Raw genomic sequence first — 18,665 nt, forward strand, 5'->3', positions numbered from 1 at the left:
TCTCTTTTACAATGTACATCAAGACTTTATAAATAGTTGAAGCGGCATATCGCTATACAAAATGAGCGCGAACGCATCCAAAAAGGCGCTCAAGACGAGGTATACATGTTTGCTATTCATCAAGAAAAGATACTCACCCTCTGTAGCTTTCGAGCTTCTCCACGATCCATTCGACCTATATACACTGGTGGTCCAGTTTTGCTGACCAAAGATGGGCAGTGGCTCATCTCTACTATGGAAGAGGAAGTTGTTGTGACAGAGCTGCGGAATGGCATAGCCATTGCTGGAATTAAAGGCGTAGGTATCTGGCTATTGTGAGTAAGCTGATCCTGAAGTAGGATGGAACCGCTATAACCTCTCTGTCTCTCGCCTACCACACCTCTCCGCCAACGTTGATAACTTCACACATGTCCATGAACGTACGGTACTATCCCCTTCCGGAGAGCTCTCCTTTAAATTCGAAACCACCTCTACTGAGCTATTCGAGAATCTTGAACAAAGCCCACTCGGCTCCGATACTTGTATCGGCGGTCTCTCCGGACAACACATTGCTAGCAACAGGTTCCTCGGACGGGACTGTCAAAGTTTGGGACTTGGAAGGCGGCTATGTTACCCATCTATTTCAAGGTCATGGAGGTCCTGTCTCGGCTCTTCACTTCAATTTCCCTACTATTCCAGATGAAGAACGCCGTCGAATGGAGTTGTTTACAGGGTCTGCTGATTCTCGGGTAAGAGTTTATGACCTACGAGACCTGAATGCGCGGGTCGTAGGCGGAAGTCAAGCAGTCCGGCCGAAAATGGTTTTAGAAGGGCATGTTAGCGTCGTGAGAGGAATTGATGTGACACCTAATGGTAAATGGGCCGTTACGGGTGGACGAGACAAAGTCGTGCTTGTATGGGATATGCGTCCTGAAGGATCAAGCAAAAAGGGCAAAGGGAAGGCTGAGCCCAAGCTGGTTTCGACAATTATTACTCAAGAACAAGTTGTGTCGCTGGGAATATTACCTCAGGGCGAGATTGTTGATGGCGTTTCGAGTGATCGATGGTTTTGCTACACCGGAGGTGACAAGGGCCTTGTCAGAATATGGGACGTTCTCAAGGGAACGCAGGTGGCCTCAGTCAAGGGCGTTGATGGCGTGGATGATGCGGATGACGATGCTGATGAACAGCGTGGTGTTGTCGACCTCTTTTACGACGCTACGTCTTCATCACTTGTCTCTATACACGCCGACCAAAACATTATATTCCATTCTCTTTCAAGTCTCCTTCCTTCAAGGCAGATAATAGGTTTCAACGACGAAATCGTTGATATTAAATTTATCTCTCATCCCTCCGCTCCACCAACAACGCCCACTTCCTTACCCGACACACCCGATATTCCTCATTCGCATATTGCTGTTGCGACCAATTCGAATCTTCTTCGTATATATTCTACAGCGACGCATAGTGCTTGCCTTTTACCTGGACATTCTGACATGATTCTCTGTCTCGACACTTCCCCAGACCATCAATGGATTGTTACGGGTTCAAAGGATCATACTGCTCGAGTTTGGGCACCTATCGTTGCGCCTGGAGGCGATAGCTATAGTTGGCAGTGCGTTGCCATCTGTGAAGGTCATGCAGAGTCAATAGGCGCTGTGGCTTTTGCACGCAAATCGTCAGATAACGGTTACGCCCGATTTCTTTTTACGGCAAGTCAAGACCGAACCATAAAAATGTGGGATCTCTCATCTATATCTCTCAATTCTTTGCCGTCAGCACCCGTTCACCCACGCTCGATGGCAACGCTTAGGGCGCACGAAAAAGATATCAACTCACTTGACGTGGCTCCTAACGATAAATTTCTTGTCTCGGGTTCCCAAGACAAGCTTGTCAAACTGTATTCTGTTGATTTTGAGCCCCCGAAAACACCTAGCTCGGGAGCAGAAGGTGGATTTAAAGCATTGGGAAGTTGTGCTGGACATCGTAGAGGCGTCTGGACAGTCAAGTTTAGTCGGAATGATAAAGTTGTTGCAAGTGGAGGCGCAGATAGAGCCATAAAATTGTGGAGTTTGGATGATTTCTCTTGTCTTAAAGTTCGTCTTTTCTAGGACAAGAATTGTCGCTAATACATGATATAGACATTTGAGGGCCACACAAACTCTGTTTTACGAGTAGACTTTATCTCTTATGGCCAACAACTCGTCTCCTCTTCTTCCGACGGACTTGTCAAGCTCTGGAATATTAAAGATGAAGAATGCGTGAAAACACTTGATAATCACGAAGATAAAGTTTGGGCACTCGCCGTGTCTTCAGATGAAGCTCATTTACTCTCTTCGGGCGCCGATTCATTGATCAATATATGGCATGACTCCACATTACTCGAACAATCCGAGGCCAACGCCACCCTTGTTCAATCAGTCCAACTTGAACAGGATTTTGTCAATTACGTCGCACTTAAAGACTACAAGCGTGCCATCCAACTAGCACTCTCTATGGCCCAGCCAGGTCGTCTTTTGAATCTATTCAGCACCGTTATCTACTCAAGACAACCTGGTTTGACGGAGAAGGAGCAAGGCCTGACAGGTTCAAAGGAAATTGACGAGATTATGTCTACGTTACCTGGGCTAGACCTTGTCAGGTTGTTGAAATTCGTGAGAGATTGGAATGCAAATGCAAGGACAGCACCAGTGGCACAGGTCATTCTGTATGCGATGATGAAGTTGCGAACTCCGGAAGATCTGCTTTTGGCGTTTGAACAAGCGAACAAGCTTCAGACGCGAAATAAAGACGTGGAGAAGCAATCTGAGGACGAAGAGGAAAAAGGCAAGAAAAAGACTAGATCAAAACCAAGCCTTGACGCACCCATCAGTATTAAAGAACTCCTCGAAGGGTTAATACCTTATTCTGAAAGACATTTCAACAGAGTAGACAAATTAGTACAAGAAAGTTATATGCTGGACTACGTATTGAGCGAGATGGATGATGGCCTATTTGGGGAAGAATTGATAGATGCTAAGAATTAGTTTCAAGTATTTATACACAAATTCTTAATCCACATATAATGTATGCATAACGATCTCTGAATCCATGTAATGTATACATAAAGAAACTCGCTCATACTCATTATCGTCTCTGACGAAAACCTTCATATCATCGTCCTGCATAAAACATATCCATACCAAGAAAACCCAAAAAGGCAATACCCCTTCCGTCCCTTTGATCTCACATTCATATAATCACCTCCTCCAATCGATCCAACTCGCCTGACTGGAGCTTGTCTCTCTGGTCCAATGGGTCTTCGCTGATCTGGTCTTCAAGACTATTATGCGGAGTGCCTAGCTCTTCTTCGAGATCTGTGACGGTAGTACCATGGGATTTTCGTCTGTCATGCTCTTTGTCTCCTTCTGATTTGACGGCGCTCCCAGCGGGGCTCATAGTATGAGGGAGGGAGGTATCAATAACGTTAACAGCAGAAGTAGTGATGGGGACTGAAGAAGAGTCTTTGTCTTTTGGATCTTCCAATGAATGATGTGATGGCTGGGATGTGGACGTTTCTCGCCGACGGAAAAATCCACCCATAGAAAGCTTTCTCGAATTAGTACCTTGTAATCCAGGTGCTGTCCCTGTTCCAATACCTCCTAGACCTGCTGCCATATTTGTACTAGAGCTAGATGGAGGCGTAGAAGCACTCGCCGATGGACCAATCATCACACCTTTAGTCCAATTACTCACAAAGCCTCCAAGACCGGCTGTGTTCGCCACAGGCGTTGTCGCAGAGGACGGCGCCTCGTCTATGGGGAAGGACAAACCGGTAGAGTTAGGCGTGGCAGTTACAGATATCGCGCGAGCATGGGTGGCAGGTTGGCTAACTTGAGGTTCGGCTGGGGTCAAAGAGGGGGATATCACCTGCGTTGGGGCACGACCTGACCAGAGTTTGAATCCCCATCCAGAAGGTTTCGACTCTTCTCTGAGCTGCCTTTCATCTGCGTCTTTATCAGTAGGTAAAGGCGGTAACGACATTCCTCTAAACTCTTCGGCTGCACCCTGTCCTTCCATACCATCTTCATTTAATGCCATGAATTCTCTCAAAGCTTTGAGGCATACTTCAGTGGCAGCCCTCGATTCTTCACTCTCAGCAAGTTTGGCTTGAGCTTGCCTTAGTTGGGTACGGAGCGCAGCAGTCTCTTCGAGCGCAACAGTTTTCTCCTTATTAGCGGTGACAATGGCGGCTTGTAACGAGGATTCTTCAAAGTAATGGGTCGGGGTCGCTGGACTCAAAGGGCCAGGGGGACCTGGAAGGCCTGGGTTGACGACAAGACTGGGCGATGTAGAACCGAGTCGGAGTTCGCGTAGTCCACCAGATAACCGAGGCGCAGTAAACCCATTCTTAGAAAAAGGTGCCTGCCGTTCGAGTGCCGCAAAGACATCACTAGGTTCCGACTGAGAGCTCACCCTCCTATGCGACAACATGCTCGCCCTCTTCAAGGCATTACCATCTTTGTTCCATCCTTCGCCAAGGTTTACTAACAGTTCTTCGTCATTTGGCTGACCTACAAAACCAAGTCCCAGACCACTCATGGCACTGATCCTCTTTCGTTCCGCCTCTTGCTTTTGTAGCGTCATCACTCCTCGTCTGGCTTGTTCAACCTGTCCACGGAGCATCTCCACGTTCTCTTCCGCTATTTCGCGTTTAGTCTTTTCTTCCTTGAGCTGAGCCTCGACTGCTTTTCTGGCAGCCTCTTCAAACGCGAACCGATCTTTGAGCTGAACGAGTTCAATCTCGGCATCGGAGAGCAGGGATAGTTTGACCAGTTGCTGGGAGATGGTCTGCCGAGCGAGTTCCAGCTCTGCGCGAAGAGACTCCATGTCTTCATCTCCAGAAGGGTCTGGATGTGTAGGCGTAACCTCTGATGATGGCGAGTCTGCATCTGAAGGGAGAGGGACAGAAGCTGCGTCTGAAGAAGCAGCCATCCTGCCAAACTGGTCAGCTAGAACTGTATCAACCGATACTCACTTTTATCATCTACTTTATTAAAATTGCAGATAGACAAAAGATGTACAAAAAGAAAAACAATGCGACGCTAAAATGGCAATATACGCCACATCACTGCAAAGAGAACTAAAAATTTCCATGTGACTCCACGGCAACATTTCCGTGCATAATCTCCACAACCCAGCAAAATAATGCTCTTTTGTGGCCATGGCATTCGCGATCCAAACTTGATTCCGCCTTTCCATCCATCATACGTACGCCATGAGCTGTGCAGACGACCTGACGACCGAGGACTTGACAGGCAATGTCACAGCAGAAGTCCTCGAACGTGCTTCTGCTGGAGAAGGCAGTACGACTAATCTATGGGGGCACATTGACCGCGACAAGTAAGAAAAACCGGCCGCGGTGAATCTGACAAGTCGCAGTGTGACTGGACTCAACCTCGCCAGCCCGTCGTCCGCACCGTGGGTCATCAAGACATGGGATGAACGGCTGGACGAAGAAAAGAGTGTTGCGAGCGGCGTTGACGACGATGTATGTACAGAGAGAGTGGCAAAAAGCTAACCCTCCAGCTCATCCTCCAAATCCCCTTTGTATCATCCGTCCGTCTACGCACACTCGTCCTCCATCTTCCCGCCCCCGGTCACCCACACCGTCCGTCGCGCGTCCGTCTCTACGCCAACGCACGCCACTGTCCAGATTTTCGTGACTTGGAGTCAGTGACACCCATCATGGATATAGACATTTCTCAGACACCCGACGGGATACGCCGCTTACCAGACGGGCGAAGGGATGTTGAAGAGTGGCCACTCAAAGTACAGAAACTCTCCAATGTTTTTAGTGTTACTCTACTATTTGCAAGTGCAGCTGCTTCAGAACGGGCTATTTGCTAACACACCGTAGACGGAAGCAACCACGTCCCAACGATCCACCGTGTACTTTGTCGGCTTCAAAGGTGTCCCACCCAAGCACACGATGGACATGTCCAAGCTAGGCCAGATACCTACGCACAACGCCGCCGACAAGCCAATTGACGGAGTGATGGAGAAGCAGATGGGTAGTAATACGACCACTACGAGGTAGTAAATATAATTGTATGAATTTGTGTTTTGTTTTTTGACGCATTTCGCTTTCTCCTCTTTACTACGACACTCTTCACCGCAAACATATATATACTGTTTGGAGATTCAACTTCAAGATACGCTCTTTCTTTTATAGTATTTTCGAGAAAATTTGCCACCCACCATGTCTCTCTACAGCAATGGACAGGAACGCTTCACAATCACCGACTATGTCTACGACAGGGGGCAGATACCACACCGAGACGCTAGCACGAGCGCCCTTGGATCAAGAGCAGAGCCAACTGACATCATACACCCAACATCCCATCAAACACCCTCCGACGGGCTCCGGGCACAGCCACTAGTGCCGACACTAGCGCATCCCACTATGGACCATTGTGAGCGAGGCGACGCACAGTCCATCTTTAGTGATGTATCGGCGAAGCGCGGTAGCGAATTCATCAGTGAGAAAGATTATGGTCTCGATTTTGGCCCGCCGCCGCCGCCGAAGCTGCGGTGGTATGACCGTGTGAGTTTGAAGGCGCTAAATTAGACTCTTTCTGACGCGCTAGCAGTTTGTGCCATCGACATTGTTGACTAGACTGCTCCTGGCAACGGTGGTGGTTGAACTCGTGATTGATTTGACTATTGAGGGGAATATATTATATAGGTTCAACGGAGAGGTCAAGTCCACCCATTCGACAGAATTGGAATTGGAGAATAGGAGGAGGCTGCCGATCTATCTGATCATCTTTGGTCTTGCTCAGTGAGTTTCTGTATTGGTACAACGCTGACAGTCAGTCTCTGGCAGTTGATACTCACATTCATTGCCATTCGCACAAGAAACACAGTTCAAGTCATATCCCTTACTGCGTTCAACTTTGCATTCCTCGGTTATGCCGTTATTCAAATCTATGAACTCCGCAAGATACTCGGTGATAACCTGGGGGAGGGTTTCTCGGGAGAGAAGGCTGGATCGAACTTGATGACGATTCCTCTAAATGTTTTGACAACGTTGATCATCGTCGTCGTGGCTGTGGCCTGTCTCGTGTTGATGGTGTTGTGCTTTTTGCTGAGAAAGGAGTTTGGGTGGGTTTATGTTTAGGGAGGCTATACTGATACAGACCCAGTTGGCAGCGGTATCGATTCCTGGGCGCAGACCTCATGATTCGCTCATACTTTTTCAAGTTTCAAGTGTTTGAGTGCATCTGCTACTTTTCAGCGTTCTTTTGCGCCGGTTTCGGTATTCAGTTCATTTGGCTTGTGCTTAATCCTGACGATGTGGAATATATCATTACATGGATCGCTTTCCCGCTGTTGATCGTGTTTCTTGTCATTGGAAGGTTCGCGGCCCAATATGAAAACATAACTTGCATGGTATGTTTTTGTTTTGTTTTTTGATGCCAATGGCAAATGCTGAAAGCAAGTGTAGGCCACATTCATGGTTGGATTATGTGCCGGTATAGCCTATTTTGTTTTCAAGCTTGTCCGCATATGGCAGCAATCCGCCACTACTTATGTCCACCTTGAAAAGTCCCTTACGACCTTTGCCGCACTTAGTATAGCATCTTTGCTCGCTTGCGAGTTGTGGGGCTTGATGGTTTGGATCAATTTCGGAAAGGGACTGAAACACGCTAGTGAGTGATATAAATATTATTAGGACGTGTTGACCGGGCAGTAGTGATGGCAAAGAATGGTTCTGGCATGTGGGCAGGACTCAAAGGATTCTGGTTAAATGGCGGCCAAGTTTCAGAAGAAAAGCCGCAAGAAATATCAATGTCTCAACGCCGTATAATTGAGTAACGAAGGACAATGAGCTGGTCTCTATTGTAACAAAAGACTCATTACAAGGTTGTTTCTGAGGTAATCATTCATACGGCCAACTTGTGACTTGCAATAGGCTCTTTCTGTAATGTAGGGATAATGAGAATGCCTGGAGCGTTCTTGTGATGTTACGACGTATCTGCTTTACATTTGCTCTAGATGACATCGCTGCTAGGAATTCGCCACTATACGCATTTCGTACAACCTTAAAGACCTCAATAACTCTTCTGCTCTGTCCCTCTGAGGCGCGTTTGTTTGGGATACTTTCTCCAAGTATTGGGCTGCAAGTGCCATATCTCCATCCCTGGTTTGCTTCTCAACGCTCTCCATCAATTCGTCTCCGTCCTTGTTCCCCTCGTCTGCAGCTTCTCGGTTCGCCATCTCTCTTTCAGTCTCTAATGCTTTAATCACCGACCTCATTTCCCACTCTGCTATCGTCAGAAAACTTCCCGCCATCTCTGCTACACCCATCCCGTTTTTCTCGCCCAGCGCTACCGCTTTGCGATGAAACCCTACAGCTTTTTCCGTCTGTCCCAATGTTATATGTAATCCCGCCAACTTCAACAGGATGGTCATGGTCTGTATCCTATCGGCGCCCAACAATGCTCTTGTGTGAGCTAGGATAGCATCGGGTATTCGACGAAGATTTTCGTATACAGTTGCAAGGGCAGTCCACATGCGGCAATCGTATGGACGGAGTGAGGTGGCTTGGTTGTAGTATTCAATGGCGTACATTGGCATATCCAAAAGTTCATAGGCTTGCCCAAGGCCGTACCATGCGCGGTAATCTTTTGTGTTGACATCTATCCCAGAGTATGAGCAAGCCAGCAGAAAAAGCCTAGAGATACGAACCGATGGCTTTGCGGTACGCCTCAATAGCGGCATGTGAGTTTTTCAATTCAACAAACTCGTGGCCCATAAGCGTCCATGCGGGGAGATACTCGCGATTCAGCATGAGAGATCGTTTGAAATATGTAATTGCTTTCGTGTGGTCTGACCTGGACGAGTAATAGTTGCCTATGACACCTATGCTCTAGCCAGCTGTCTCTTAACTTATGAAGAGACTTACCAATCAGGCAACACACTTCTGCGCGATTCCTATCAATCTCTGCATATTCGTGCGCCAACTTTCCCAGCTTGGCTTGTTTGTTCATGACATACAGCATGTTTGAGTAAATGTCCACTTCCTCCATTCTAAAGCGATCTAATTTCTGAACATTATCAAATTCTTGTTCGGCAGCTTCAAAGTCACGCATGTGGTAGTAGACGAGGGCACGCTGAGCTTGAAGATGGACTGAAGAAGGAAAGATTTCCAAGAGTTCTTTGATCATAGTCATGACGAGGTCTGTTGCAGTGTGGAGATCCAGCATGCAACTAATGGCAAAGAAAGTGAGCATAGGCGAAGAAGGAAGTTCTTCTTTTAACGAGATGAACTGTCGACTGGGTTAGTCCATTCAACATATTGAAAACATACCATATCGGCAGAAGACACCATCTGGGCCATTTGACTCCAAGCACTCCAATTATACGGTTTTAAGCGTACACTCTCCATAAAACTCTTGATAGCCGGAGACCGTCTATCGAGACGCATATAGCATAGTCCACGGAGGTAGATGAGGTAAGGGTCACTTTCGTCTCGTAATTCAGAGACGAGCGATGAAAGGGCAGGGTATAATGCCATTCGCTCTTCTTTGGTATCAAGAAAATGAGGTAGCGATTCCTGGGCTTTCCGGTCGGCAGACTAGTAACGTCATTCAGTATTTATCTTTGAGCTCTTGACGAAATATACTTGCAAGATACATTGAATAATACTTGAGAAACCTTGCTCGACCTCCCAGTGCATCTCTCAGGATCCATGCCACCCTGTCATACTCTTTCAAATCAAAATAGCCTCTCGCTAATTGAAACTCATCTTCCTCCAGCACGTCCTCTTCCTCCTCAATATCGAGCCCATGCCTTGTTCGGCCTCGACTGGGCCCACCATTTCCACGGGCGAATGCGCCTGGACCAGGCGAAGGCAAAAAGTCACCAATTGACGGCCGTGGATGGTGAGTCATAGGAGAACGCGGTGGAAGAGGAGCCACTTGCGGTGGTGGACTAAACGCCAGGTTAGAAGAACGATACTCTCTGGGTAAGGACATGAGCAATTCTGACGCCCTACAGTGCAAGTTAGTCTAGATGAAGATGCAGATGGAAGAACAAGTTTACCATTTCGCCGCTACCATGAGGCCTCGATCGCGTAGTTCTCTGACTGTACGTCTGAGGTCACTTGCCATTTGCACTTTGACATCTGGAGGAATTTCTGCTGGCATTTTGTATGTTGAATCTATTTCTTAAAATGTCAAAATCGTATTGTTGATTTATTTGTTTTTTTAAAGGGGGGAACGTCCAGTAGTCTATATTTCACAACTGAAATAAGACATATTACAGAGTTCAACTATAGTTAATTCCAATCTCTTTACAACATCTATCTGTTTAGGCGAGACATTACAATGATTCATCCTTATTAAAACAATTTTATGAGGCAAGACACTGGTATACTTATACACCTAGGCATCTTTCAAACAATTTCGTTTCAAATGTTGGGCATATATCCCACGACAGCCAGTTTGACTGATTATGTTTTCAATCAAGTACCTATTGCAAGATTCGTCAAGACTTCCTAGCTATATGCAAAGCCTTTATCTCCCATGCTATCTGCAATCTCGCAGCTGAAACGAATCAGACAGTTTTCTATTTCATCCAGCATTCAAACGCCAATCAATAGCCTTTAATTGCCAGAGCTTGGGTCATATAAAAGTAGGGATGGCTGATATACAAAGACGTTGTTTCTCAGTATTCAAGAGCGAAGCACTTGTAATTTTGAGATAAGTCTTCTATGCATTAGAAGCAGCTCATTGATACTATCATGGGTCAGCAAATGTAAAAGAATAATCTATAGTTTAACTTGACATTTTTTTTCCTTTGCCTTGTAGATGAATTATACGGCGGACATGGCCGCCAAATGACGACGGAATCAAATGATCTCAGTTCCACAAACAGAACTTGTCATGTAATATTATTTCATTTATAACTCCATCCACAATTATACATCTACAACTTCAAAATCAAAATCTACGGCAAGGATTGATACGTTTAGAGGAAGGATTATCCCAACTAGTAACCTTAATTCCCATCCTTTTAACCCGTGGAAAGAATAGATTCTTACGCCTGTGGCAATCTCCATTTTTGCCATGTCTTCAGGTCTAAAACGTTCATTCAATGATGATTCCACTTCATTCAACGGTAAAAACGACAAACCTCATGGCGCTGGGGGCGACCGAAAAAAACTTCGAGACTGGAGGGATGCTTTCCTGGACGAAGAACCCGTGAGGGAAAGAGACCGACCAAGAGATGAAAAAAGGCGGGATTATGAGAGAGACTACAGCGGATCGCGGGGCGCGCGCGATGAAAAAAGAAGATCTTATGATGGCAGGCCAAGAGAGAATGGTGGGTACTATCGCAGAGACAGTGGAAACTACCGTGAACGTGAGCCCGCGAGGGGAGATTATGCTCGACGATATGGTGACCGCAGTGATCGTCATAGGGACGATCGCGACCGTGATAACTCCAGAAATGATGGCAAACGATGCCATATATCTGAATCTCGGGAAGGAGAGTGCGTTTTCTCATTTTGTGAAAGGGATGAAAAAGATGCTCAAGCGATCAACAGTAGGCTCCGACCTGTGAACAAGACAACTTCAAGACCACTGAGTCCACCTCCTAGTCACGCCAAAGGCCGGACACCCCAACCTTCTTCTCCTGCAAAAAGAAAGTCCGCTATGTCTGGTTCATCCTTCCAGCCTCCTATAGGACCTCGGTCGTCTATGAGTAGATTCTTTCAGTTTGAGCCAGAAGAACCAGAAAATTCTGTTCCTACTTCAGCATCCGCATCAAATCAATCTCAAAACATTGCGACCGAGACTTTGTCTGCAGCAACGGTCTTTGAAGATGAGCAGGATAGTGCCAGGCTTCTTGAGGAGCGCCGTAAGAAGCGAGAGGAAATAATGGCAAAGTTCAAGGCTAACAGTGGTAAACCTCTAACGGCAATTACTGCAAAAGACCTAGTGGAGGGGCCGCCGACGGGAGCTGAGAGTGTTGGAACGGACGGGACCAGAACGGGAGTCCGAACAGGGTTCCAGTCTGGTGGAACGAGTACTGCAGGTATGTCTTTTCTATTTGCTCACAAATAGAATCTAAAGGTCAATAGGTGCGCTATTACATCTCGAAAAGAGTGATAGCGCTACACCTGTTCCCGCTCATGAACCATCATTACAATCAACACCGCTTGGTAAAGACTTTGACCTTGTTAAGCAAGCATCGCCTTCTGGAACTGCCGCGATTTCCGTTGAAACCAAGTCGGAAAGTATCGGCGCAGATATGATGATTTCTGCTGCAGATTATGATCCTACGCGTGAGGGCTTTGTCGATCGCGAAAAACGTCAAAAAGATTTAGATGCCATTATGGGCGGAATCAAAGAGATAGCAAACGGCGTAGGCGAGCCAATCCCCATTGATGAGCCAAAGGAAGAGGAATGGGAAGAAGTTGAGACAGAGGTGGAGGATGACGAAGGTGACGAATTTGATATGTTTACCGCGTTTGGTGATGAGGAAAAGGAGAAGAAAAAGAGAAAAGTGACGATTCGCAGGTTGAAGAATGGTGGAAAAGGGCAGAAAACTGAGATTATAAAAAAACCCGCCAATACAATTGCACTGGAAATTGTGGATAATGTGGATGATGTTGATGGGTATTATCGTATCACACCAGGAGAATTGCTGGACGATGGAAGGTATCAAGTGACCACCAACCTTGGTAAAGGCATGTTTTCGGCTGTGGTAAAAGCCAAAGTATTGAAGGCTGTTGGACAAGAGAGAAGACAAGATGTGGTTGGAAAAGAGGTTGCAGTCAAAGTGGTTAGGAGCCAGGAGAGCATGTAAGAATCGTGTTTTTGCGGTATAATTTAAGCTGATTGCATGTAGGTATTTGTCTGGGCGAAAAGAGGCACAAATCCTACAAAAGCTTAACGATGCTGATCCAGAAGATAAGAAGCACATTCTAAGGCTCGAGCGGACCTTTGAGCATCGTGGACATCTTTGTATTGTGACAGAGAGTCTCAGGTGAGTCTAGTGGGGAGTTTAGGATCCAAACTAATATCTGCAAGTATGAATCTTCGAGACGTCATCAAAAGATTTGGTAAAGATGTCGGTCTCAATATGCGTGCTGTACGAGCATATGCTCATCAGATGTTCCTTGCATTGTCGCTCATGCGTAAATGTGAAGTAGTTCATGCAGATCTTAAACCCGATAATATTCTAGTATGTATCCACCTTTGCTAATCATGAAACTGATGAGTGTGTCAGGTGTCCGAAAGCAAAGCTCACCTCAAGATTTGCGATCTAGGCTCAGCAGCAGAAATTACCGAAGGTGAAGTTACACCTTATCTTGTCTCTAGATTTTATCGTGCTCCCGAAATCATCCTTGGTCTTCCCTACGATACTGCCATTGACGTCTGGTCCATTGGTTGTACTTTGTACGAACTCTACACTGGCAAGATTCTCTTTCCCGGAAGATCAAACAATCACATGTTACTGTTAATGATGGAGCTAAAAGGCAAAGTCAACCACAGAATGATCAAAAAGGCCGCATTTGGGACAATGCACTTTGATGAGTCTCTGAATTTTATTAGTATTGAAAAGGATAAAATTACCGGCCAGGTTGGTCTTTTCCATCTCATACATTTATACGTCGGCTAATATTTCTGCACAAGGATGTCGCCAAAACAATGGTTATCAACAAAGCTACAAAAGACCTTCGCTCTCGCCTCGTCCCACCATCGTCCGTCCAGCTAAAAATGAAGGATGAAGAGTTGAAGCAAATTCTAAGCTTTGTGGATCTGTTGGAGAAATGTCTGCAGCTAGATCCCGCCAAAAGATTTACACCAAGAGATGCGTTGCTACACCCGTTTGTTGCTGGATATTAATTTTCTGGGTTATATTGTATATACCAGCATACGTTGAATGTATGTATGGAGCTTAGGACTGAAGGAAAAGTGCCACTAGCCATAATTCCGTTATTTTCCGACACTCCTATTCCGTTCTATTCTTTTGACATAATTGAATTAAGTCATTTCAACGTTGTACATCTCTCATTTGTAAGTCTCAACTAATGGTAAACTTGAAGAGGCTAACTTATGATAAAGGGCAACAGAAAATGTTTGGTCTCCGCGCTTGGCCCACTCCCGTATGTCTCTTGAATCACCCGCTGCCAAACCCGTACTTTTCCAACAAGTCTTGCATCTCAATTACTTCGCGATATGCGTGGGAAAAAAACGACATGATATACTGATGATTTATGAGTAGATTGTTAAGCCTCTCTGGCCTTTCATGGTTTCTGCTGCCATTACCACCTACGGTGTATGGACTTTCCAAGATATGGCTGTCTCTAGTGGGTCTTTATTGATATATTGCTTATGGTTACTGACGAAGATGAAACAGCCCCTGATGCCATCAAGGACCCCAAGAACCCTTTCGGTCAGTGTACACAGCGCATGGTATTATGAATCAAAGCTGACGAGGTTGTAGCTGCCTCTAAGGCTGCCAAGAATGCTCACTAGATGGAGGTTACATGATGATGCAGTGAATTGAAAGAATGGTTTTTTGTCTCGCTTTCGTTGGGTGATGATGAACGAGCAATCTAGAGTTGACAGGTCCGCGCCAACGCGCAGATGCCAGAGTAAAGCAGTTGCTGATGGAGAGGTACTGCCATGAATGGGACAATACCCAGATGTCTGAAAAGACCCGAAAAGGACGACCACAATATGGAAGTTGCATCTTGCATTGATGGTTCCAAGCTGAGGCATCTCTTCAAAAGTCCTGTCTTGTCGCTAGTCTCTTTTCACTCCAGCTGCTCAAGGATTTGTCTGAATTGAGACACAATGGATTTTGCAAATCTGAAATTAACATAACAAATATCATTTCTTTGCTTGAATTCACTAGCCATGTTCGTGATTCTCAGTTCTCAATAACGCTTTATTGGATAAATGTTTAAATGTAGCTAAATCCTAGACTTGTTCTGTTCTTCTTCTTTCTTCTCCCTCTCAAGTGCTCTTTGAGCTGCGGGCCTGTGAACGATACATGAGTATTCACAGGTTATAGACAGGAATTCCGTACCTAGCAAGAACAGTCTCATGCCACTTTTTGAGATTAGGTCCAACGTTGAAAGCTAGGCCTGGCCAGGTGCTGTCGAAGAGTGAGTGAATCGCAAAGAACATCATGAACTAATTCAACAGTAAGCGACTTGACCTTTTGGGCTATTAGCACAAAATAACGTACGTCTCCCTCTCCAGGTTTGTTTGTGCCAGAAAAGAAGATGGTATCCTGTTTCTCGAGGAAGCTCTCAGCAAGATCAAAGGTGTTTTGAGCAGCATCCTTAAAAAATATTGTCTGTATCGACGTTAGAGGCCTAACCATATAGACTTTGCGTTACACATACTGTGAGCCATCCTGAATACTTTTCAATTCCACTTTTCTGCTCCTCAGACAATTCCGGCAAACCCGGAAGACCGCCTTTTCGCCATACTTGTGACGTAGCACCAATGGTACCTATTGCTTGCAGCAGATTTAGCTGACTGCCTTCAGCAAAATGGCTCCAAAAAATGTCATCCTTGGTGTTTTCAGTTTGAACGTCAATCTCGTCATCTTTCGCAGCCTTTTGTACCTCGGGAAGGGAAAGAAGAGTGTGAACGATATAAGCAGATTCAGTCAAGAGATCGCCGTCTAGTTCAAGCGCTGGCGCTCTACCTAAAGGTGAGACTTGTTTGAGAGAAGGAGGAGCACGTTTGGTAGGGAGACGGAAATGAACTTGGACTTTGTAGGGAAGGTTGAGCTCTTCCAAAACCCAGACTACGAGGGGATTAGGAGGTTAGTAACCATTCTGGTGCTATACGTACAGATCCTGTTGGAGCGAGAAGCATTGAGATGATGGAGAGTAATTGTATGGGCCATTTTTCTCTTTACAAAAGGAAATCACGAGTGTGTATAGATGCATTTACTAAACATTCGACATTTCTATGTAGAGCCTCATAGTGACATACTGATTCCATATAATGCCGATAGTGGCGGCATCATTCTATCATTATCAGATTGTGCCTGAATGGTGGAGGTCGATTTCCAGTAGTGGAATCGGAAATGTTTTTCATTCTTTCCCTTTACTATTTCTTTCTATTCTGCTTGTTTAATATGGCTGAAATGACAAGATACAAGGAACACCAGATGTTTCCTCCTTTTGATTTTGGTAAATGGAGGGCCGTAGATGATAGGGTACGAGGTGGATCGTCTTGCTCGCATCTTGACCCAGTCAAGATTGACGTGAAAGGGCACGTTGTGAGAGCATCAAGGGAGGATGAGAAAGGGAAAGAGATGATAAGGAAATCTAGCAACAAACTTGCAGCTAGGTTTTGGGGTCACCTTGGTAAGTCTTGCAAAAGGTAACTTCTGTCGCTCATAAAGTCGACACAGATATCAAGACACTCGGCGGAGCGGGCTTTGCTTCCCAAGTTTTCCGTTACAGTCCACATCCTGTGCACTTTCCTCGTACAAAGTATGCTGGCATTGTCATCTCGGCCATGCCTGACCCTCTCAACTTTTGCAAAGATACGAATCAACCAAGCGAATTCACTGTTGTCATCAAAACGTCCCCTACTTCTCCCATTCTCCATCATCTCAAAACATCTGGTTCTCCCCGCGCCGCTCAGCTAGTATACGAGTCTCGATTCATATTGAATAAGGGAGACAAGACTGGTATGATTCCTAGCGAAGAAAATTTTTATCTTCCTTGGAATGATTTCAAGGCTACGTACCGAGGAAGAGAGATCAATCCAGAGGAGCCCAGATGGGCTCCTCTTGATACATCGAGTATATATGAGGTTAGTCTCATGTGCCGAAGCAATTTTGGGAAGCAAGAAGGGGATTTTGGATTGATTATCACTGGCATTTCTGCATGGGAAAAGGATAGCAGTAATCAAGAAACAGAAAGTGGATGTTTAAGTGTCATGACAGCATGGGTTAGGAATGTCATGGGATGGGACAGAGGGATAAGGCTAGAGGAAGGCTTTGACGAAAAGAAAGCTTGATTATTATGATATGGGTATTAACTACCATTCTATAAAGTTCATTTGGATAAGCAGACTGGCCAGGCCTTCTTCTCCAGCGCATTGCCTATAAAAATCCATTGGTAGACATCCTCTCACTCTCTTACCATCGACCATCCACTCAAGCAGCTGTCTGTATAGCCTTGAATTGATACCTTCAACGCCTAAACCCCAAGAAGGCCAGCCAAATCCTTTGGCTATCAACGTCGGTAACGACAAGGGGAAATTGGAAGCTGTGGTGTATGATAAAGTAAAGGCCGGATTCAAAACTGGTGAAGGATCCAGAGTGGGAATGAGATGTCTTTGGATCTGTTGATCATCAGAACCTGTCCTATTAATACGGACATTATAACTCTACATACCGCTTCAAACTTTTCTTGGATCTCAAGAAAAGTCTTGACACGATACCAATCCTGTATTCTAAATGGTGTTCCTCCGCAATCCCAAACAAACCCTTCTCGTTTAGAATCTGGCCATGTACTAGGATGTATTCCCATTCCTTCCGGCCACTGTCCTTGCGTCTCTTTGTCTCTATCGAACCGTGTCAAGAGTATCCCTTTACCTCTGACTTCTCCCAGCCTAGGTATTCTCTCTTGCAGGAACCAAAATTCCTCCAAATATGGTTTGAAAGCAGAGTATGTCCGCTCGGAAAATGCTGGGTGAAAAGGAGGTGATTCTTCCTTTAGAGACAGTATGATTGTTTCAGTGGGATGATTATAGAGAAATTCATGCAAGACTGGGAGTAGCGCCTGTAGAGACAGTCGCTGTGAATGCGGTCCGTGGTATACTATAGATAGGTCAGATATCAGTTACCAGATGGAATCAACCAGTGATTCACTCAGCAACTGGTCGCCTACTACCCTCAGACGGATATCCAAAAAACGCACCCCATCCAAGAGTTGCTGAACAATAGGTGTGCTAGGTTGTTGGCATTGGCATATGGGATCTAATATGCAAGTTAGCATGATGAAATCTGTCTTTTTCCGAGGATGCCCATACTTACACCCATGCACCGCACAAGAATTATGAGTACCCGGTAGAGTCAAAAGACCCAGCGACGTATCGTCAGGTATAAAAGACATAAAGTTGGCTGTGTCGAATACCTTAAAGATCAAGAGCGTGATTTTGGTTTCCTTCCTCTAAATAGCCATGTTACAAAGCGACCAAGCCTTGATAATAAATAACTTACGAGCAGCCGAAAAGCACGATACTCCCCTCCTCTGCTCTTCTCTCCGCTCTCGGAGTGGGTATGAACCATTAATCTCTCCCACTTTCTCAGTTTTAGAGATCTTTTCGCTTTGACTTTAACCGATACTTTGACTTGATGATTGGGCTTATCTTCATGGTGGAACACAACATTCAACCGTTCTTTTTCGCCTAGCGGGCAACTCGTCACATTCAAGGTGTACCGTCCTGCTATTCCTTCAACATGAACCGGACAAGATGATAATTGGAAAGAAGCCAATTTTATTCGAATATTTGGAGCGACGATTTCCATGTCTTGATGTTTTTGACAAAAATGTTGCGACTATCTGATAACTTTTTTTTTAATATGATAACTGTCAGGAAGGGGTACGATGGGACGTCCCAGGAGATAGAACAGATGGATAGAGAAGA

The 18,665-nt window shown here is 45.5% G+C and overlaps 10 protein-coding genes across 10 annotated transcripts; 6 read left to right on the top strand and 4 right to left on the bottom strand.

Moving 5' to 3' along the window:
- Positions 1–61: 61 nt before the first annotated feature.
- L203_100741 (uncharacterized protein) lies at positions 62–318 on the top strand (the record flags this gene model as incomplete). The annotated part of the gene is made up of 2 exons (XM_066210195.1): positions 62–99; positions 147–318. The coding sequence occupies 2 exons, from the start codon at positions 62–64 to the stop codon at positions 316–318; spliced, it is 210 nt and encodes a 69-aa protein (XP_066066292.1).
- An 89-nt stretch (positions 319–407) lies between these two features.
- On the top strand, positions 408–3,005 carry L203_100742 (uncharacterized protein; the record flags this gene model as incomplete). Its single annotated transcript, XM_066210196.1, has 2 exons — positions 408–2,075; positions 2,121–3,005. 2 exons carry the CDS (start codon positions 408–410, stop codon positions 3,003–3,005), a joined length of 2,553 nt encoding a protein of 850 aa, XP_066066293.1.
- A 205-nt stretch (positions 3,006–3,210) lies between these two features.
- Positions 3,211–4,953, bottom strand: L203_100743 (uncharacterized protein; the record flags this gene model as incomplete). The annotated part of the gene is made up of 1 exon (XM_066210197.1): positions 3,211–4,953. The coding sequence occupies one exon, from the start codon at positions 4,951–4,953 to the stop codon at positions 3,211–3,213; it is 1,743 nt and encodes a 580-aa protein (XP_066066294.1).
- Positions 4,954–5,236: 283 nt separating this feature from the next.
- L203_100744 (uncharacterized protein) lies at positions 5,237–6,058 on the top strand (the record flags this gene model as incomplete). The annotated part of the gene is made up of 3 exons (XM_066210198.1): positions 5,237–5,361; positions 5,520–5,832; positions 5,879–6,058. 3 exons carry the CDS (start codon positions 5,237–5,239, stop codon positions 6,056–6,058), a joined length of 618 nt encoding a protein of 205 aa, XP_066066295.1.
- A 162-nt stretch (positions 6,059–6,220) lies between these two features.
- On the top strand, positions 6,221–7,839 carry L203_100745 (uncharacterized protein; the record flags this gene model as incomplete). Its single annotated transcript, XM_066210199.1, has 5 exons — positions 6,221–6,565; positions 6,612–6,802; positions 7,167–7,413; positions 7,469–7,673; positions 7,718–7,839. 5 exons carry the CDS (start codon positions 6,221–6,223, stop codon positions 7,837–7,839), a joined length of 1,110 nt encoding a protein of 369 aa, XP_066066296.1.
- A 192-nt stretch (positions 7,840–8,031) lies between these two features.
- L203_100746 (uncharacterized protein) lies at positions 8,032–10,172 on the bottom strand (the record flags this gene model as incomplete). The annotated part of the gene is made up of 6 exons (XM_066210200.1): positions 8,032–8,663; positions 8,713–8,877; positions 8,930–9,293; positions 9,404–9,601; positions 9,723–10,017; positions 10,069–10,172. The coding sequence occupies 6 exons, from the start codon at positions 10,170–10,172 to the stop codon at positions 8,032–8,034; spliced, it is 1,758 nt and encodes a 585-aa protein (XP_066066297.1).
- A 921-nt stretch (positions 10,173–11,093) lies between these two features.
- L203_100747 (uncharacterized protein) lies at positions 11,094–14,513 on the top strand (the record flags this gene model as incomplete). The annotated part of the gene is made up of 12 exons (XM_066210201.1): positions 11,094–11,518; positions 11,576–12,063; positions 12,110–12,833; positions 12,880–13,017; positions 13,062–13,215; positions 13,261–13,614; positions 13,668–13,787; positions 14,024–14,051; positions 14,100–14,140; positions 14,260–14,344; positions 14,395–14,430; positions 14,482–14,513. 12 exons carry the CDS (start codon positions 11,094–11,096, stop codon positions 14,511–14,513), a joined length of 2,625 nt encoding a protein of 874 aa, XP_066066298.1.
- Positions 14,514–14,953: 440 nt separating this feature from the next.
- On the bottom strand, positions 14,954–15,903 carry L203_100748 (uncharacterized protein; the record flags this gene model as incomplete). The annotated part of the gene is made up of 5 exons (XM_066210202.1): positions 14,954–15,020; positions 15,070–15,176; positions 15,232–15,342; positions 15,392–15,801; positions 15,849–15,903. The coding sequence occupies 5 exons, from the start codon at positions 15,901–15,903 to the stop codon at positions 14,954–14,956; spliced, it is 750 nt and encodes a 249-aa protein (XP_066066299.1).
- A 267-nt stretch (positions 15,904–16,170) lies between these two features.
- Positions 16,171–17,030, top strand: L203_100749 (uncharacterized protein; the record flags this gene model as incomplete). Its single annotated transcript, XM_066210203.1, has 2 exons — positions 16,171–16,369; positions 16,417–17,030. The coding sequence occupies 2 exons, from the start codon at positions 16,171–16,173 to the stop codon at positions 17,028–17,030; spliced, it is 813 nt and encodes a 270-aa protein (XP_066066300.1).
- A 21-nt stretch (positions 17,031–17,051) lies between these two features.
- On the bottom strand, positions 17,052–18,546 carry L203_100750 (uncharacterized protein; the record flags this gene model as incomplete). Its single annotated transcript, XM_066210204.1, has 5 exons — positions 17,052–17,357; positions 17,411–17,835; positions 17,887–17,994; positions 18,052–18,187; positions 18,238–18,546. 5 exons carry the CDS (start codon positions 18,544–18,546, stop codon positions 17,052–17,054), a joined length of 1,284 nt encoding a protein of 427 aa, XP_066066301.1.
- Between the last annotated feature and the right edge of the window lie 119 nt (positions 18,547–18,665).

The sequence above is a fragment of the Cryptococcus depauperatus genome, chromosome 1 (assembly GCF_001720195.1).
Source record: "Cryptococcus depauperatus CBS 7841 chromosome 1, complete sequence".
NCBI lineage: Eukaryota > Fungi > Basidiomycota > Tremellomycetes > Tremellales > Cryptococcaceae > Cryptococcus > Cryptococcus depauperatus.